Genomic DNA, 15192 nt, shown 5'->3' with positions numbered 1-15192 from the left:
AAAATACACGTGTATTGATTCATTAATAAAGCGCAAAAAAGTTTTAAAAAATATGCGAGAATAGAATTCCTTGGAGAATCATAAGTCTTCAGGTTATTTAAAGTCTTTAAATTTTCTTTTTTTCATTTTCCAGGAGAAAAAGCAATATAAATTTTACTTAGAATTGGGGACAAAAAATGGGATTTTTGCCTGATGTTTACTAATTTATGTGACCACCCCCGGTTGAGTGATCAATGGTGGAGGCTGCAACAGCGTTTCCACAAATTGCGGCTTTAATTTAACAAACCCTACAATGGTGAAGGGTGGCGTCACAGGACATACATCATATACACCCTAATTAAACATGAAATTTAGTCCCACTTGGCTAAAGTTGCTAACGTTGCGGAACTCCAACTTATATAATAATGGAAGCAGCTAAAAGAACAACATCACATTCTAGTGCACGTACGTTGCATAAACAAGCACCCTATGAATATTTTATCCTCTAGAAAACCACCCTTAAGCGACAGTGTAAAATTCCAATTTTTTAACTCGAAAGATTACATTTAAATAAGTGCAATAAAAGTAAGCTCATTCTCGAATTATCTACATCTTCTTCGGAGTAAATGACTTAAATCCGTCTTGAAAAACCACATCATCGCCCCATCATTTCAATTCGTTCGATTCGATTATATGAATTTGTTCGCTTCCAATTTCGGGAGGAAATTGGATTTTAAATTCTAAAAAGAAACCAGATCAGTAGATGATGGTATATTTATTTTCTGGTACATCGTGGCGAAGCGTGCATCAGCCTCTGACACATATTATGGAATAAATTTCCCTACCCTTTGACAAGTTTATTGGTGTTTGGGGGAAATACCCGTAACTCTTCTTTAGTGTTCTATTTGTTTGGTGGGTGGAAGCTTTTGTTAAGCGAGCTGCTGTCAAGAACAGGGAAGCAGAGAAGGGCGGGGTAAAGCGACATGTCAAAATATTACATTAAATAAAACATGCACTAAAAGTGGGAAAGCAGAGATTGCCCCCATATTTTATTTATTTCCGTTTAAATGGTGGATGCGCCGGGATAATTTATGTAGTATGAAACTAACTTATGTAAAAATGCACGGAATACAAAATTCCCGTCTTCCGAGAATCCCAATTTTTCCGATTAGTAATTACGTTACATCCCAACTCGAGTCGCCGAACTTAAAAAGTAAACTCGGTTTATCTAATGCATACAAATATCAACCCGATTTAAATTAGGCATTCAACCCAGCAAATCACGTTACACATAGTATTATCAGTTATGACATTTGTTATCAGTGTTCTCAGACGTTGCAGACACATATGTACCAAAAGCAAATTATGTCTAAAGCACAAAGCTTTACCCGGATTGTTCCGGGCAGACTGCGCCTAACACATAATTTACATTTATGTAAATACTCGTTACGCGTTTGATCGACTCGTATCTCCAATTTACACCCGCTCGTAATTCCAATATACCCGGAAAAAATGGAGCGTCAACCTTTAATAATTCATGTCGTGACAGCGTTTACCACAATATACATCATTATTTAATGGCTTAAGTCGTTGTGTGGCCTTTGTTTAACTTCGTGTCATTTAGATTAGTAACACAAAGGCGTTTTGTTTGGCCAAACTTTAATAACTCGCGTCGATAATAAAGGTTTTGTTGGCGGAGGTTTGCAACGGTTTTACCGACGTTACATTAAAAACCATGGACTTAGACTAGAGCAATGGAAATCTGTTTGGTGAATAATAGATATCGCGATATCGGGTTGCTTTTACGTGCATCTGCAGAGCTTTATAAAGGAATATTGGGTCCTTCTCACACACCTAGAAAGAGATTTACTGGAAATTCCCTTAAGCGCCTTTTTCATTTTCGGGGTTAAATCGTGCGACTAAAGAAAAAGTTTTCATGTGTCTAGTCTAACGAAAAAATTCCTTACAATTCGGCGGAGACTGTTTAGCATGCAGCTTCAGTCAAGTGATAATTGGATTTCCAAAACGAGAGCTAGTTCCATTCACTCCCTAAACACCTATTTCTTTTATCGCAAATTCTTGTTTATCTATTTTATATTACCTCGACGCGCGTCGTAATCTACGGCAGCGTTAACGAGGAAAAACATAATAATACGAGATAAAACTCGATGATTTCACCCAAAGCAGAAGCAAATTTATGCTGCTCCCACAAGCGTGTTCGATGCCCAATTAGTTGTTAAAATTTGCCCATTAGCAAACACGCTCCAAATGCGAACTATTACTAATTAATCAAATAACCGAAATTCCCATATCGTACAACATTGTCCAGGGGTAAACATGTCCGATAAATTTATGTAGCCTAGAGCTTCATAAATTTTTACGACCATGCATAGCAGCTTTATTAAGTAATTTATCCGGAAAGAGCCTCAACTTTCACCGTACTGCATTAATTTTTTCAGCGAGGGCACAACTTCCGTTTCTTAATTCGATAAATTCACAAATTTATACCTCTCATAAAACTTTACGCGACAATTCTGTGCCCGTAGTGTATAGAGGCGAGTTTTTTTTAAGAAAAATTCGGGGAATATTGACAGTATGTCGATAAATTCCCTACAGTTTAATACGAATCAACGAAATTTTGGCCGGGTCTGGTGCAAATTAGTTTTCCAACTTTGCAGTAATTAGAGATGGAAGGCCAAAAGTGTGGAATTTCCCTCACGAAATTATTCAAATTTCTCGGAAAAAGTTGCAAAATCCAATCCCCCCGAATGTGGTTCGAATCTCCGTCACTGGTCCGCATACAAGCATTCTTCATGGTAATTTTCCAGATCGTTAAAGAGGAGCAGTTGCGAAAGTCTTTACTTTTTGAATGGGACATTACAACAGGGAAACTAATGTACCGTTACCTATTCAAGTTCAAACAGTCGATAACGCAATAGATTTGTGGTTAAACTTAACGCAATGCTTCTGTCAGGTTTAAACGAAACAAACGGTTAAACTGTGAGATCATCATTAAGAGAGAACTTGGATGGATTCTAATCGGGAGAGCTTACAACTGTGGAATTATTCCTTCAAGTTATAATTGGAAAGCTCGCAAACTAACTCCGATTTTCGGTCATTAGACGACTCCATTTGCAACGAAATTAAACCGGCGTTTAGCGAATTCGAGGATTTTTTTTTGGTAGATAAACGGTATTTCATCCCTAATGAACAACAGCGAAATGTTGTGTTTGAGGCAATGAAGTGCGGAAATTGGAAGCAAAATTACAATTTCCAACGGTTCTAGAGCAGATAATGTGAGGGTACTGTTATTAAAGCAGTCGTGGTTGTAAATGAGTCCGTCTCTGCAAAAGATATGCTTAATCATGGCCTCCAAACTTTCCATCTCGGATATAAATTTTAGAATGGTCTCGTAACAATTTCTTTCATGACTCTGATCTTTATTTCACGAATTGGGACCTCGGAGGATAAAAAAGCATTTTGTAACAAGTCGACGCAAAAAACTAGTAAAACTATTAGAACGTTGATACAAAAAATTATCAAACCAAGTCTTCATTGTTCGGACTTTTCAGTGTAAAATATAACCGGGTTAAAACTCGCCAGAAGAGCCCGCTAATGAAAATTTGGATTATCTGTCAGCTCTCATCTAAACTCGTTGAATTTTTAACCGTTAATTTCCACTCTAAACATTTTCGCGTCGAATCCAAAGTGTCACTCCACCATTGCGCAATAGTCCCTTAATCCTTCTCTCAGTGCGTCAATTTTTCATCTTATCACCCCATTTCCCGCTTTAGCAAACGTCTAATGTCGCAAGAAACCGTTTCTCGGTCAACCATAACAGCCCCAATGTGACAAATCCAATTACCAGGTCAATTTCTTCACAATGTCCTTTAGCTCTTATTCATACATTACAACACGAACGTTGCAGAAATTTCGTTAGCTATAAAAACCCGCCGCCTCTATACTTCCATCAGTGTCTCACAAGAATGAAGTCGGTGTTGTTATTAGTTTTAGTCGCGTATCGCGCGAAATGTATGGAAAGTGTGTACATGAAACGCGCTGAAATCGAAGATCAAGAGTCTTCTGCGTCGGGTTACGCATATCACTTGAACTCTGGAGGACCGTTAGCCTACGCCGCCTATCCTCTAGGGGGCGGCATTGCCTCAGTTGGAGGCTTAGGAAATCAGCTTGTGTACCCACAAGAATTACCGCTACAATTACCGGAGTACAAGCCGCACGCACCTGTAGGCGTCGTGGGCCTCGGGCCGCTTAACCATTTCGGCCTGCAGGCGCATCCCTACGCCCTCAACCATCCGCTGCAAGCACACGCTTTCAGGTGAGATTTCAAGCGTAATTTTGTAAAACTAGACGTATTTCGCAGGCCCATTGCCGCTCCGATTCCCGCGCCAATCCCCGTTCCCGTGGCGGTTTCCAACTCAGAAAGCTTCGAAAAGGGCGGCGGGTCTAAGTACGCCGACGCCAACCAACAAAGTCACGGCGAAAAGGGCTCAACTGGTTACAAATCAGCTCAAGAATACGAAAAGGGTGCTCAAGGTCAACACGACAACAAAGGACATAAGGAGTTTTATAGTCAGCAAGGAGGGCAGAAAGCGGGGCATCACGATCAAGCCGCCCATTATGGGCAGAAAGAAGAGGCAGCTAAGGGCTCGCAAGGCTCGCATTTTAACGAACAGAAGAGTCATAAGAAAGGGTCGAAGACCACGGGATTCCATAAAGTTCACCACAAAGATGAGTATAAAAAGGATCATTCCTTCTACGATGAGTCGGATGCCAGTGGCCACTTTAGTAAACATGGTGATTATGACTCGCAACATTCTCAAGAAAAGGGCGGGTTCCAGAAGGGTGGGCACAACAACAAAGGATACCAAGAGGGTGAGAAGGGATTGAAAGGATTCGAGGATAAAGGGCATCATAATGGACAGAACAGCGGCTTCAAAGGTGAAGAAGGAAAACAAGCGTACCATAAGAACTTCCAAGAGTATGGGAAGAAGGGCGGAGAGCAAGAAGGGCAAGAATATGGTTTCAACAAAAAAGAAGGATTCCAAGGTGTACAGTGATAAAATGCGAGTTTTTTAATTTTAGGAGACATTGTTAATTTATTGCACAATAAAGACTTGTGATAATTGAGCCTGAGTTTTATTGCGAGACATAAAAAATCTATTTCTATATTACTGAATTATTGTAAGTGCTCCTGCGGCAGCTTTGAGTAAATAATCCCGATGCACTCAACCTCTGTGAATATTTGGTTGCATAAAATTAAAACGCCGCCCCTAGAGTGTTAACAAAGTCACGTAAGTGATGTGTACAAGCTACAACTTGTAGTAAATGTCAACCTGAAGTAATTTAATACGAAAATAAAACCCATCAGTAAGTTTCCATGCGACTGGAAGTCCTTGCATTTTTATTAAGGATTAGATTTAACGTTCATTTTAATTATCCTGCTGTGATAGACGCCAAGTTAAATGGATAATAAAAAAGTAATTACAAAGTTCAGACTTCGATATTATCAGGATTGAACGTTTTGAGGTGTCGGAAAGCCCGTGCAATGCGCAAACACTCACTTCCTCCCATGGTTTATTCTTCACACATCGTGTCGCTTATTATTCGCTTCCAATAGCCTCTAATGTACGAGAGCTTTAATGAAAAACGTGTGTTTCCGCATCGTTACATCGGAAATTCAAGCACTCTGGAGCGAAAATCCATCACAAAAACCTAGCATTCAAGTGCTTTAATTTCTTCGCCGATTGTTTTTGACGGCGGAATCGGTATTTTGGTTGAATTATCTCCCGCTTTATGTAAACTCAGAGATGTGTTCACTAATACAACATCAAAGGAAAACTTTGTCTTCGAATTCAAGGTATATTTTCCTTGTCAGTTTGTCACACAAACTTGCGGTCCTCTACTAATGAAGACGGTTCGATATCCCAGGTGTGTTCAAATTCTGAACATCGATCAATGGATGGGCGCAGTGGCCTTCCAGTTTAACGATGTGTCAATACAAAAAGATCAAAGAATTTTTGGGGGAAACACAGAGGCACTTTCCGCAATAAATTCCCGATAACCTTGTTATGAAATGTAGTAATATTTTACAACCCGGGAACGTCGGAAGAATTTAAATATGACATTCCCCCAAAATGGGGAACTTTTATCACAACAATGGGAACTCCAATATCTCGTTTTTATCGTCAATATTTTGAATACTCGAGCAAAATGCAGCAACTTACATGATCTGAAAACTTTGAAAGCCCACTTGTCCCAAGTAAATACTCGCAACTTAGTCCGCGGTCAAACTTACGTAAGTTGATAACAAAGAACGTCACAGCACTTGTCCCGTCAACAATATCGGGCAAACTCCCGCCAAAGTCCGATAAAATGTGCTTTTATCCCTCTCCTCGTAGCGAAAGCTCGGGCGCAAGTTCAAAGCGCGACACAAGCTCCGACGCAACACACCGGATACTACTTAAGCTTTCCAAGAGATAAAAACGCTTTAGTGCTTTTGTCAGTTTTGTTTCCTCTGAAACATTGATTTGGCATTAGAGGAAATGCTTTACTAACAATACTTTCGACGGCAAACAAACGGAGGGAATTGTGATGCTGGCAAACCGCTATTAATCACGATTTTTTGGGGGATTGAACAAAAGGATTGCAAGAAAAATTACTTCATTTTCGCGCAGCTTTCACTCGAGAAAAACTGGATTTTTCTTATTCAAACCGAGTGGAAGTTTCGTTTGATTTCGCGTAATTTTATAAAAGTGCTAATCTAAGCCCGGGAAAGTTATGCATTTAAGGGAAACCAGCGCAATGAAATGGATTTTACACAAAAACACAAAAACCAATTCAAACTTTAACCGTTCATTCTAATTTATTATTGGGTCAGAAATGAAAACAACTGTCCGGAAAGTTTATTTCCTTTCGAAAAGCTCCTCGAAAGTATCATGTATTTCCTTAATCATATCAGTACAAGTCATGCTCCGGCCGAACTTGGCGAAAGCTCTTTCATTACATCTCCTCGCTAGCTTACAAGCCGCATAGGAGGCAATTACTGGCCGATTATCACCGGGACATCCTGAAAGCTCCGGTCGCTCCAAAGCCCAAGCTAGGAAAGTCGTCACTGCCCCTGAAAGTAGATCCCCTTGTCCTCCACATCGCCTCCCTGATCCACCCCCGTCAACCGTGACGTGTGTACTCTTGTTGAAAATTTCATCTTTGTGCCCTTTACATAATATCGTAATATTTTCCGCTAATGCAAGAAAGCTTCGCGATTGTTCCTTTTTATTCCCTTCTCCGTCAGATCCGATTAGCCTAGCAAATTCCATGGCGTTTGGAGTCAGAATAACTGGGGATGGGTAATCGCGAAGAACGTCTGGGTTTAAAGAAATGTAGAAGAGGCCATCAGCGTCGATCACTAGAGGTTTTTTACGGGACCGGCATAAAGATACCACTTCGTCGATAACCTATAACAGAAAGAAAAGAAAAGTCCAATAACTACCGAACTGAATTTGGATAAAGATAAAGGAAACATGCGGGCGCATTCACCATTTTTGAGAAAAATGAGTTAGCGAGCTTCGACTAAAAATTCCGCGTAAAAACAAACAAAATCAATACAAAACCACGTCATCGATAACCTTATAAAAGAAGCCATTGAATGTTTGAAAGCACTAAGAAATTGCGAACCTCAACTCTTACAAACTTTTCCAAAATTTGTATAACGCAATCAAGTCTAAATTAAAAGCATCCGTCTTCATTATTATCAAGATAAATTAACGCAAAGGTTGGATCGATACAGGCTGCTTCTGAGATGTTTTAAAAATATTGAAAAAACCAATTTAAATCTTAAAATACGCGGGCGGACAAAGCTCCAACATTGCTCTCGATTTTAAATTAATGTATATCCGCATGAAGGTAATGAAATAAAGTATAGGCCAATTACGCTTTTGTCCAACTTTCGGAACTATTTGAATAATGGATAATTAGTCTACTCTCATGTTGCTAATTGTATTGTTCTGAAACAAAAGTACCCTTAGAACAAAATGAGGCAAATTGGTATTACAATATTTTTACTTGTGTACAACAACAGACTTTATTATTTACCAACATCGAAACGATTGCTTATTATAAACGTATTTTCTGTTGATATTTCTACTTCAGTGTCAACAATTCGAAATCTCTAGAAGCAAGCACATGTCTACACGTGGAAGCGATTTCTGTAGTCGAGAAAACGATGTTGACAGACAATTCCATTCTTACAAGTCCACTAAATCATTATTTCGATACCTAAATTGAAATTTCTTTGTTGAATTTTTTGTTGCACAAAAACCGTCATTGATTTTCCCCCTAACATTTCCATACACCGTCGAATTTATTCATGAGAACATTGTTTTTTAGTTGTATGGTTTTCCGCTTTGGTGGCTGTGAATTTGCAGCCTCCCACACTGTTAGGGAAGACATGAAACTCTGTAAGCCGAGGTTTGACAAACTCTATGTATGTTAAATTCCGTAAACTCGACTAAAAAGTGTTTCAGTGCTCCTCCAAACACCCGAAATTTATTAAAGGGAATTTACAAGAACAAATGTATCTGCCGTTACTCATCTACCACACGACAGCGATAACTGATTACAATAAGTTACCACCAACTTCATAAAAGCTTTCGACAACGTTAATCTCCTTAATTTATAGCACAAGTTGGAAGAACGATGTGTGCGAAACCAAGTGTCAGAAACCCGATTTATCTTTAGTCTCGCATTTTATTTTTCCAAGTAATTAAAAGAAATTCTCTCCACGTTTATTTCCCACTTTCTATTACCTTGAACGTGTCCTTTTCTCGTCCTAATCCCGGTCCAATCAACACAACGTGAAGCCTATCCAACCAAGGCTCGATCTTCTTTGCCGCTGAAGGATCGTCCAACAAAGGATGGACTATCAACTCGGGACTATAAGATTTGATAACGGACGCGGCGTCTTTCGCACAAAAAACGTGACTTAAATCGGCCCCGACCTTCAATGAGCTGATTGCAGCGAAATACGGTGCACCTAAAAAACTCGTAAAACTAATTTTCCGATGAAGGAGGGAAACTTGGAGTGTTTTGGTGCTAATTACATCGCGAAACTGAAAGTTATCCGCGAAGGGGACTGAAATGTTGGAAAGTTGGAAGCTGGCGGGCAAGTTGCCATTTTGGGAAAAAAACTACGAGTAGCTCGTGGTTCCTCCAATTTGTTAATTGAATCATTAGAGTTCGGAAGTTACCACCCGGCGCCTCCACCACATTTGAAATAATAATTAAGAAGTAAAAGTAGTTCAAAAAACTTTAATTTTACATTCTTCAGACGAATTACCAAGCAAGAGAAATTAATTTCGGCGTAAATAAATAGAAATTTCCGACGCTTGTAAATTTGAAAAACCGGCTTTAATAAATATTTAAGTCGGAGAATGATAAAATAAAAATGACTAAGCGCGTTAAAGCTCCAGGGTTTTCTCCATGCGGAATAAACTCACGAAAAATTTAAGAGTCTGCTGCGAATCGTAATAAACAATTAGTAATATTAGGTAAAAAAAGAGGACTCTCATTTTCAGCATATTTCCCCAACGAAATTAAATGTTTTAATGAAGTTTTCTCGGGCAAATAATGAAAGAAAAACATGCGAAGGCGTTGAATAGAGTTAATTTTTTTAACGATCTGACCCTTTTCAAGCCCCAGGGTTGCATTAAAAAATAACGACTTGTATTGTATGTCACAGGTTGGTAGCAATGTTGAATATTTATAAATTATAAAAAAAGGGACAAAAACACTCTCACTCAAAGACTGAACTGCCCTCTGGTAGAAATTTACCGGTATATTCCAAACTTCCGCCAAAAACACCTATCCGACCGGCCTGCCCTTTGTGCTTGTCATTCGTAAGAGGTGGAGCTAGTTGTTTCACTAAATTTTCCACGTTTTCACTCATTTTAGACTTGTGCCTTGAAAATAAAACTGTTTGTGGTATGACGACACTTTTCACAAAGTTATTGATTGCAAACAGCGGTCGTGACAGTGACATTTGTGCTGTCAGTGTGACAGTTGTTTGTTACAGAACTCTACATTATCGTCAAGGTCGCGTCAGATTCTAAAAAGCACATTTTAGCGAGGTTACCAACTTAAGGCGACACAATAATACATCATGACAAAGACATATAACTTTTATTAACATCCACAAAAATGCTACAAAGGATTCCAACTGCCTATAAAAGGTATAAAAGATTTTAGTTTAATATGGCAACAATTTTATTGTAATAATAAACGCGAAATATCACAGCAGCGTTAAGGGAAACACTGAGAAGTCCTAAAAGGCTTCAGGACCTTATACCTACCTAGGATATCTCAATAAATAAAACCCATTTACGTGTAGGTAGACGTGATAAGTACAATTCTCTAGGCTTTGACCCCAATATTCTCCCAGTCTGCAATCATTGTAAGGTTTACGTTCTCAAACCGCCATTTTTGGGTTTTCGAATGTTCATCGCATTTTGTTACATAAAGTCTTTTTTGTCCGGGATCGCAGTCCAAGCAGCGGGGATTCCCCCCGTGCAAAAACCACTGCTTTTCCTTAAAAAAAACGATAAGCAAGTGATTAGACAATTGTTATTTATCCGTACCACGTCGTATCGCCAATACTGATTCCCATGCGACCCATGACAAGGAAATAAGACAATGTCCGCCTTATCGTTCGGATCTGACACATCCAGACACAACGTTTTACCTTTGACTCTAATATCTTTGTGCCACGTCAAAGTGAAATTTTGTTCCCCCTTTTTTTTCGTTCCTTTTACACACTCCGAGACTGCTATGGCTTGATCACGATCTTTATGCCCGGAGTCCACGCAGAGTTCAGGGGCACCAATATTACGGATCTACACAGATAAGACAATACAAAAAATAAAGTAACTAGAATGTTTACCTCTCCCACGCCAAAGTCTCCAGGCTCTATCATCGGATATTTTAACGGTAGATCGTAAGCGATCTTTTCCATGAACCATTTGAAGGGTTTACACTTCAGTTTTTGTCTCAGAGCTTTTTGTTGGGTTAAATCACCTGGATCGATCTCCCGGTAATGTGGACGCCGTTTGTACAAAAAATCTGCGTATTCGTCCATCCAGACTTCGGCAACTCTCCTGTAATTCTAAAGAGAAAATCGGGTTGAGTTGTGTGAATCGACGTACCCTCCCCACAAAATCACCCTTTCCGGGATTGGGAAACGGGGCGAATTTCCTGTAAATGTGTCCAACTCTGGAACAGGGAGCATCCACCATTTGTCCCCCACATTGCCAGATTTTGAAACTTAGTTCGTATTGTTCGCCTCCCCATATTTCGAGACCTTCATCGTACCCCCCTAATTCCCAAAAAAATTGAGTACTTATAGCAAAGAGCCCCCCGGCCATGACAGGACTCCTGTAAATTCGACATAGAAAATACACAAAACTGAGGACGAAAGTCACTTGAAAGGCTCCGTGGGATGTTCGAGATCCTCCGGAAGCAGTGGCAGTCTCTTGTAGAAAAATTCCCAATCAAAGGCCCCTCTGGCACCTTCGTCCTGAGAACGGTATTCAAAGGTTTCATATTGTACTACGTCAATAAAGGGACAAACACAAGTCCTGTAGTCCTGAGCTATAGGCTCTAAAATATTCCCAAGTTGGTACAAAAAAACGACTTGTGGTTACACTGACCCAAAAGTGGAGGCAACCAGTTAACATTGGCCTCTGTGTGCGAGTCCAAAAACACCAAAACATCAGCTGTTGCAACTCTAGCACCAGCCAAGCGTGCTCTGATCAATCCGCTCCGCTCAGGTAAATGAACAGTTCTAACTTTCGTCAAGTTAGCCGCCAAAAAATCATCGAGCGGCTTTCGACTAAACTCTGCAACACCTCTATGAGGTTTGATAAAAAAATAATCGCCGTACCTTTCGAACTAAAATCGTCCACCAAAATAATTTCTTTGAGCAAATGCGATGGAGATCTATTCAGCACGCTGGTTGCAGTTCTTAGCAGTGTTGTCCAGTGTTCGTTATGGAATGGTACGATTACGCTAACTGATGGGAGATCTTTCAAATATTTCTTCGTTTTACATCTACGAGAGTATTAAATTAGAAAAGTTCATAAATCATATGAAAGCGAATGTTTGTTTACATTGAGAAGTTAGTCGGGGAGATTATTTTAGGAGTAGGCGCTATACTAAATTTAGAGTGGATTAAACTAGGCGAAGTCGGTATGAAAGGTCTAGTTTTTGCAGACAAAAACGGTAGAGATGGGTATTTTTAGAGCGTGACTATTCTTTTTAGAGATGCGAAAGTGATTGCTAAATGCATCCAATGATCAGTTTTTTTAGTTCAATCAGTCTTACATTTTTAATGAGATCTTATATAAATTTTGGACGCAAGGTCTCCACATACACTCCCGCTCAAAAGTATTTGCACTAACACAACAAAATAGGGTAATTGATGAAGACAAGTAGAATCAATTGACAAAAAATGTTGTAGGTAGAAGTCTTTTCGTTGTCGAGATAAAATTAATCGAATATTTAGCCAAAATTTGCAGTTTGCCACAAAAGAATTTAGTCTTGATTGCTTAGCAACAATTTAAGGTTTGGGTGGATATTTTCATCAGTGGTGTTTCAAGTAAGTGGTAAAAGGTGTTTTCTTTTATATCGTTAAAAAAATAGTCAATTGAGTTCCTTAAGGCTGCAAAAGACCGTGTTAATTTTTTATAGTGTATTTTAAAAACACCTTGTATTCATTGATGCTAACAGCAATTTTTTTCTTTTTCTGATATTTTAGAAAATATCAGTTTTTTATTTTTTTAATGTACTTTTAGAAATTTTGAAAGTTATAGTCTTACATATTTTCACAATTCATCAGCCCATAAATGCAAAAACTAAAGTGTTGATTGACGTTTACCGTTTTTTAATATCGTGAAGGTCGTCTTTGACCACAAAACTTCTTTAATTTGTGGTTGCTAAAGTTAATAAACTTCTATAAACTATAAACAATAGTTCTCCAAGTTTTTCTCAAAAAATTGGTGACAGTTTTCTACAGAAATGGCGAAGAAAGTTAGTTAAGTTAGATGTGGAAACGCGTGCAATGATTATCTCTTACCACAGAATCAGCAGAAATATCCGCGAAATCGCAAAAAAAATATTAATATTTTTAAGTGGGCAAATACTTTTGAGCGGTGGTGTAACAAAGGAGCAAATGTGAGTAAAAAAAGTGGAATTAATTCAGTTAATTCAGACAAGACAACTTCTTCTTTCTAATTTAAAGTTAAGTAATTACTAATTACTTGATAACTGTTATCAGAAAGTGAATTGCATTTCGTAACGAGACCCGCACGTAATTTTTTATTCCCATTATCACCTCACTTTAGAAAGTGTGTAAAGAATAACGACAACGATAACAAAACCGGAATACCGCAAACTAAAACAAGTAAGTAATTTAGTTAAATTACGGACGTGAACAGGAATAATAAACAGAATTCTGTATCCACAGAATGCAATTTATTCTCAAGGCTGCAGATATCGCGAAACTTTAATCTACGAGCGGAAAACGTTCCGATCTAGAAATGTTAATAAAAAATTGCACATTTTTTTAGTGAAATAACTCATGCATGACATTTCCATAAAAATGTAATGACCAAGGTCTTGGAACATTTCCAAACTAGGTCTACTTCTATTACTTTCTCTCGATAAATAGAACATTTTCAAAGACAATGTGGACAAGTTCAGGCTAAATTAAGGCCAGTAATAAGAGTTATGCAAATCGGTAGCCTTGAGTGCAACATTTTACCCTTTATGACGAATATCAGGCACCGCTCTATCGAGAGCGATTTTGTCACTTAAGGCAGCATTGAAACCATTAACTTTGTACAATTGATCATAGTTTTTGGACTCTGAAGCGCTCAAGTAAGCAGGTTTGCCTTGTTCTCCAGTACCTACAACAGCCCCCTTTTAATGTGTGTCTCTACAGTTGACAACACTACCAGTTCGCAAAGCGTCTCTTCTGATAGCTTCATAATCATGCCAGTCAATCTTTTCATTTCGAACCACTCTAATCTGAAGAAGACATGAATGAAAAGTTGAAAGCAACTCGGAAAAACTAACCTCATTAGCTTCGACAGGTAAATCTCGACTTCTTCGATCAAAAGTCGATCCTATTCTGAAAATCCTGAACAATAAGACAGTGAAGATTACTGTCACTCCTGAAAGCAACAAAAACTTGAACACTGTCTTCAGATTTCGTCTCATTTTCTTGGCAACGTAGACATGATTTCGGTCATTCAACTGATAAGACTTATCACTGATCGTAACGCGATAATAATACAGGTAAATGAGAGAATAAAAAATAACATAACCTCACTCGCGAGCGGTCGACGAAAACTGTGAACTGTCAAGTGGTTCACCTTCGGATAAACAAAACAATGAGCAAAGGTGACGGGATCGGCGTGAAATGTTGCATTGTTGCAGAAGAGGAAGAGGAACATTGCAGAAGGTGGAAGGAAACGCCAAGTTGCCCAACAAAGAAAAAACGATTTTAATTGAATCATGACCGGGTAAAAAAAGCAAAAAAACGAAAAAAAAAATTGAAGGGGTCTCCGCAGGAAACGGAAAAAATTCAATGAAGGCCCTCAATTTTATCGCCTTTCTCGGGCATAACTGGAAATTGGAGACTTTAAAAAAATCTGGAAGAAATCACGAACGAACTTCGGAGTTTTAGCAGCGCTGCGGTACATAATACCCCGAAATTGAATTATCCTTATTAAAATTACGAAGCCGTGAAAAGACTCTTTTAGGTTTTCATTTGTAAGAACAACTCATTAAATCCAGCGACACATTTCTTTACTTATTTATCTTTAAAAATCTCGAGTTCGAGTATCGTCGTTTATATCTGCTAAGAAAGCGCAAACATTTTGTAATTCCATCATAAAAACTTTACGATAGGGGTAAAAGCAAGTATTGATCTACCCCCGGATAGCGCGTTATCTCTAAAGAAAAATCTTCTCTTTTAATTCCATTTGTTGCATTAGCGAAAATGGGTACCACCCAAACATTCTCTCGCGGTCGTTGTTTGTGCTTTTCACTCGGCCTTGGTATTAACAGGTCGTAACCTCCGATTGAAAAATGTCAATTTGACAAAGAGTCGATAAAATCTCTGCAGTTCGTAAACAAAAA

The 15192-nt window shown here is 38.7% G+C and overlaps 4 protein-coding genes across 8 annotated transcripts in view; 1 reads left to right on the top strand and 3 right to left on the bottom strand.

Annotated features, from left to right (window-relative positions):
* LOC148169628 (uncharacterized) overlaps positions 1–6360 on the bottom strand; it is a 30103-nt gene extending 23743 nt beyond the window's left edge. For all 3 annotated transcript variants that reach the window (XM_088043273.1, XM_088043272.1, XM_088043274.1), the window contains exon 1: positions 6225–6360. The gene's annotated coding sequence lies outside the window, so the exon portion shown is untranslated. The remainder of the gene's footprint in view (positions 1–6224) is intronic.
* Positions 3966–5086, top strand: LOC148169629 (uncharacterized). Of its 2 annotated transcripts, none has more exons than XM_088043919.1 (2): positions 3966–4315; positions 4379–5086. In XM_088043919.1, the coding sequence occupies exons 1-2, from the start codon at positions 3966–3968 to the stop codon at positions 5055–5057; spliced, it is 1029 nt and encodes a 342-aa protein (XP_087900045.1). In that variant the 3' UTR covers positions 5058–5086. The 2 variants fall into 2 exon arrangements, with proteins under 2 accessions (XP_087900045.1, XP_087900044.1); XM_088043918.1 differs by having other exon boundaries at positions 4361–5086.
* Positions 6361–6896: 536 nt separating the features above from the next.
* On the bottom strand, positions 6897–10093 carry Naxd (NAD(P)HX dehydratase). The gene is made up of 3 exons (XM_088043066.1): positions 9829–10093; positions 8805–9031; positions 6897–7454 (listed from the first exon to the last, which is right to left on the bottom strand). Exons 1-3 carry the CDS (start codon positions 10034–10036, stop codon positions 6903–6905), a joined length of 987 nt encoding a protein of 328 aa, XP_087899192.1. The 5' UTR covers positions 10037–10093; the 3' UTR covers positions 6897–6902.
* Positions 10094–10159: 66 nt separating this feature from the next.
* Positions 10160–14268, bottom strand: LOC148169626 (N-acetylgalactosaminyltransferase 6-like). Of its 2 annotated transcripts, XM_088043603.1 has the most exons (10): positions 14125–14268; positions 14004–14076; positions 13811–13955; positions 11933–12099; positions 11700–11888; positions 11472–11649; positions 11196–11424; positions 10934–11155; positions 10632–10886; positions 10160–10581 (listed from the first exon to the last, which is right to left on the bottom strand). In XM_088043603.1, exons 1-10 carry the CDS (start codon positions 14266–14268, stop codon positions 10408–10410), a joined length of 1776 nt encoding a protein of 591 aa, XP_087899729.1. In that variant the 3' UTR covers positions 10160–10407. The 2 variants fall into 2 exon arrangements, with proteins under 2 accessions (XP_087899729.1, XP_087899728.1); XM_088043602.1 differs by having other exon boundaries at positions 14004–14268.
* Between the last annotated feature and the right edge of the window lie 924 nt (positions 14269–15192).

The sequence above is a fragment of the Gnatocerus cornutus genome, chromosome 8 (assembly GCF_029298725.1).
Source record: "Gnatocerus cornutus isolate USDA-ARS CGAHR chromosome 8, icGnaCorn1.1, whole genome shotgun sequence".
Taxonomy (NCBI): Eukaryota; Metazoa; Arthropoda; class Insecta; order Coleoptera; family Tenebrionidae; genus Gnatocerus; species Gnatocerus cornutus.
Note: the sequence above shows the minus strand (reverse complement) of the source record. Positions and strands in the feature narration are given on the sequence as shown.

Excerpts from the sequence above, each read along its gene's own strand:
- LOC148169629 (XM_088043918.1), top strand. The coding sequence starts at position 3,966 with ATGAAGTCGGTGTTGTTATTAGTTTTAGTCGCGTATCGCGCGAAATGT. Across the intron at positions 4,316-4,360 it reads CTGCAAGCACACGCTTTCAG|GCCCATTGCCGCTCCGATTC; the intron begins GTGAGATTTCAA and ends CGTATTTCGCAG.
- Naxd (XM_088043066.1), bottom strand. The coding sequence starts at position 10,036 with ATGTCACTGTCACGACCGCTGTTTGCAATCAATAACTTTGTGAAAAGT. Across the intron at positions 9,032-9,828 it reads CGGAAGTTTGGAATATACCG|GTGCACCGTATTTCGCTGCA; the intron begins GTAAATTTCTAC and ends CGAGTTTTTTAG. Across the intron at positions 7,455-8,804 it reads GAGAAAAGGACACGTTCAAG|GTTATCGACGAAGTGGTATC; the intron begins GTAATAGAAAGT and ends TTTCTGTTATAG.
- LOC148169626 (XM_088043602.1), bottom strand. The coding sequence starts at position 14,268 with ATGAGACGAAATCTGAAGACAGTGTTCAAGTTTTTGTTGCTTTCAGGA. Across the intron at positions 11,425-11,471 it reads CATCCCACGGAGCCTTTCAA|GAGTCCTGTCATGGCCGGGG; the intron begins GTGACTTTCGTC and ends TCGAATTTACAG. Across the intron at positions 11,156-11,195 it reads AGGGTGATTTTGTGGGGAGG|AATTACAGGAGAGTTGCCGA; the intron begins GTACGTCGATTC and ends TTTTCTCTTTAG.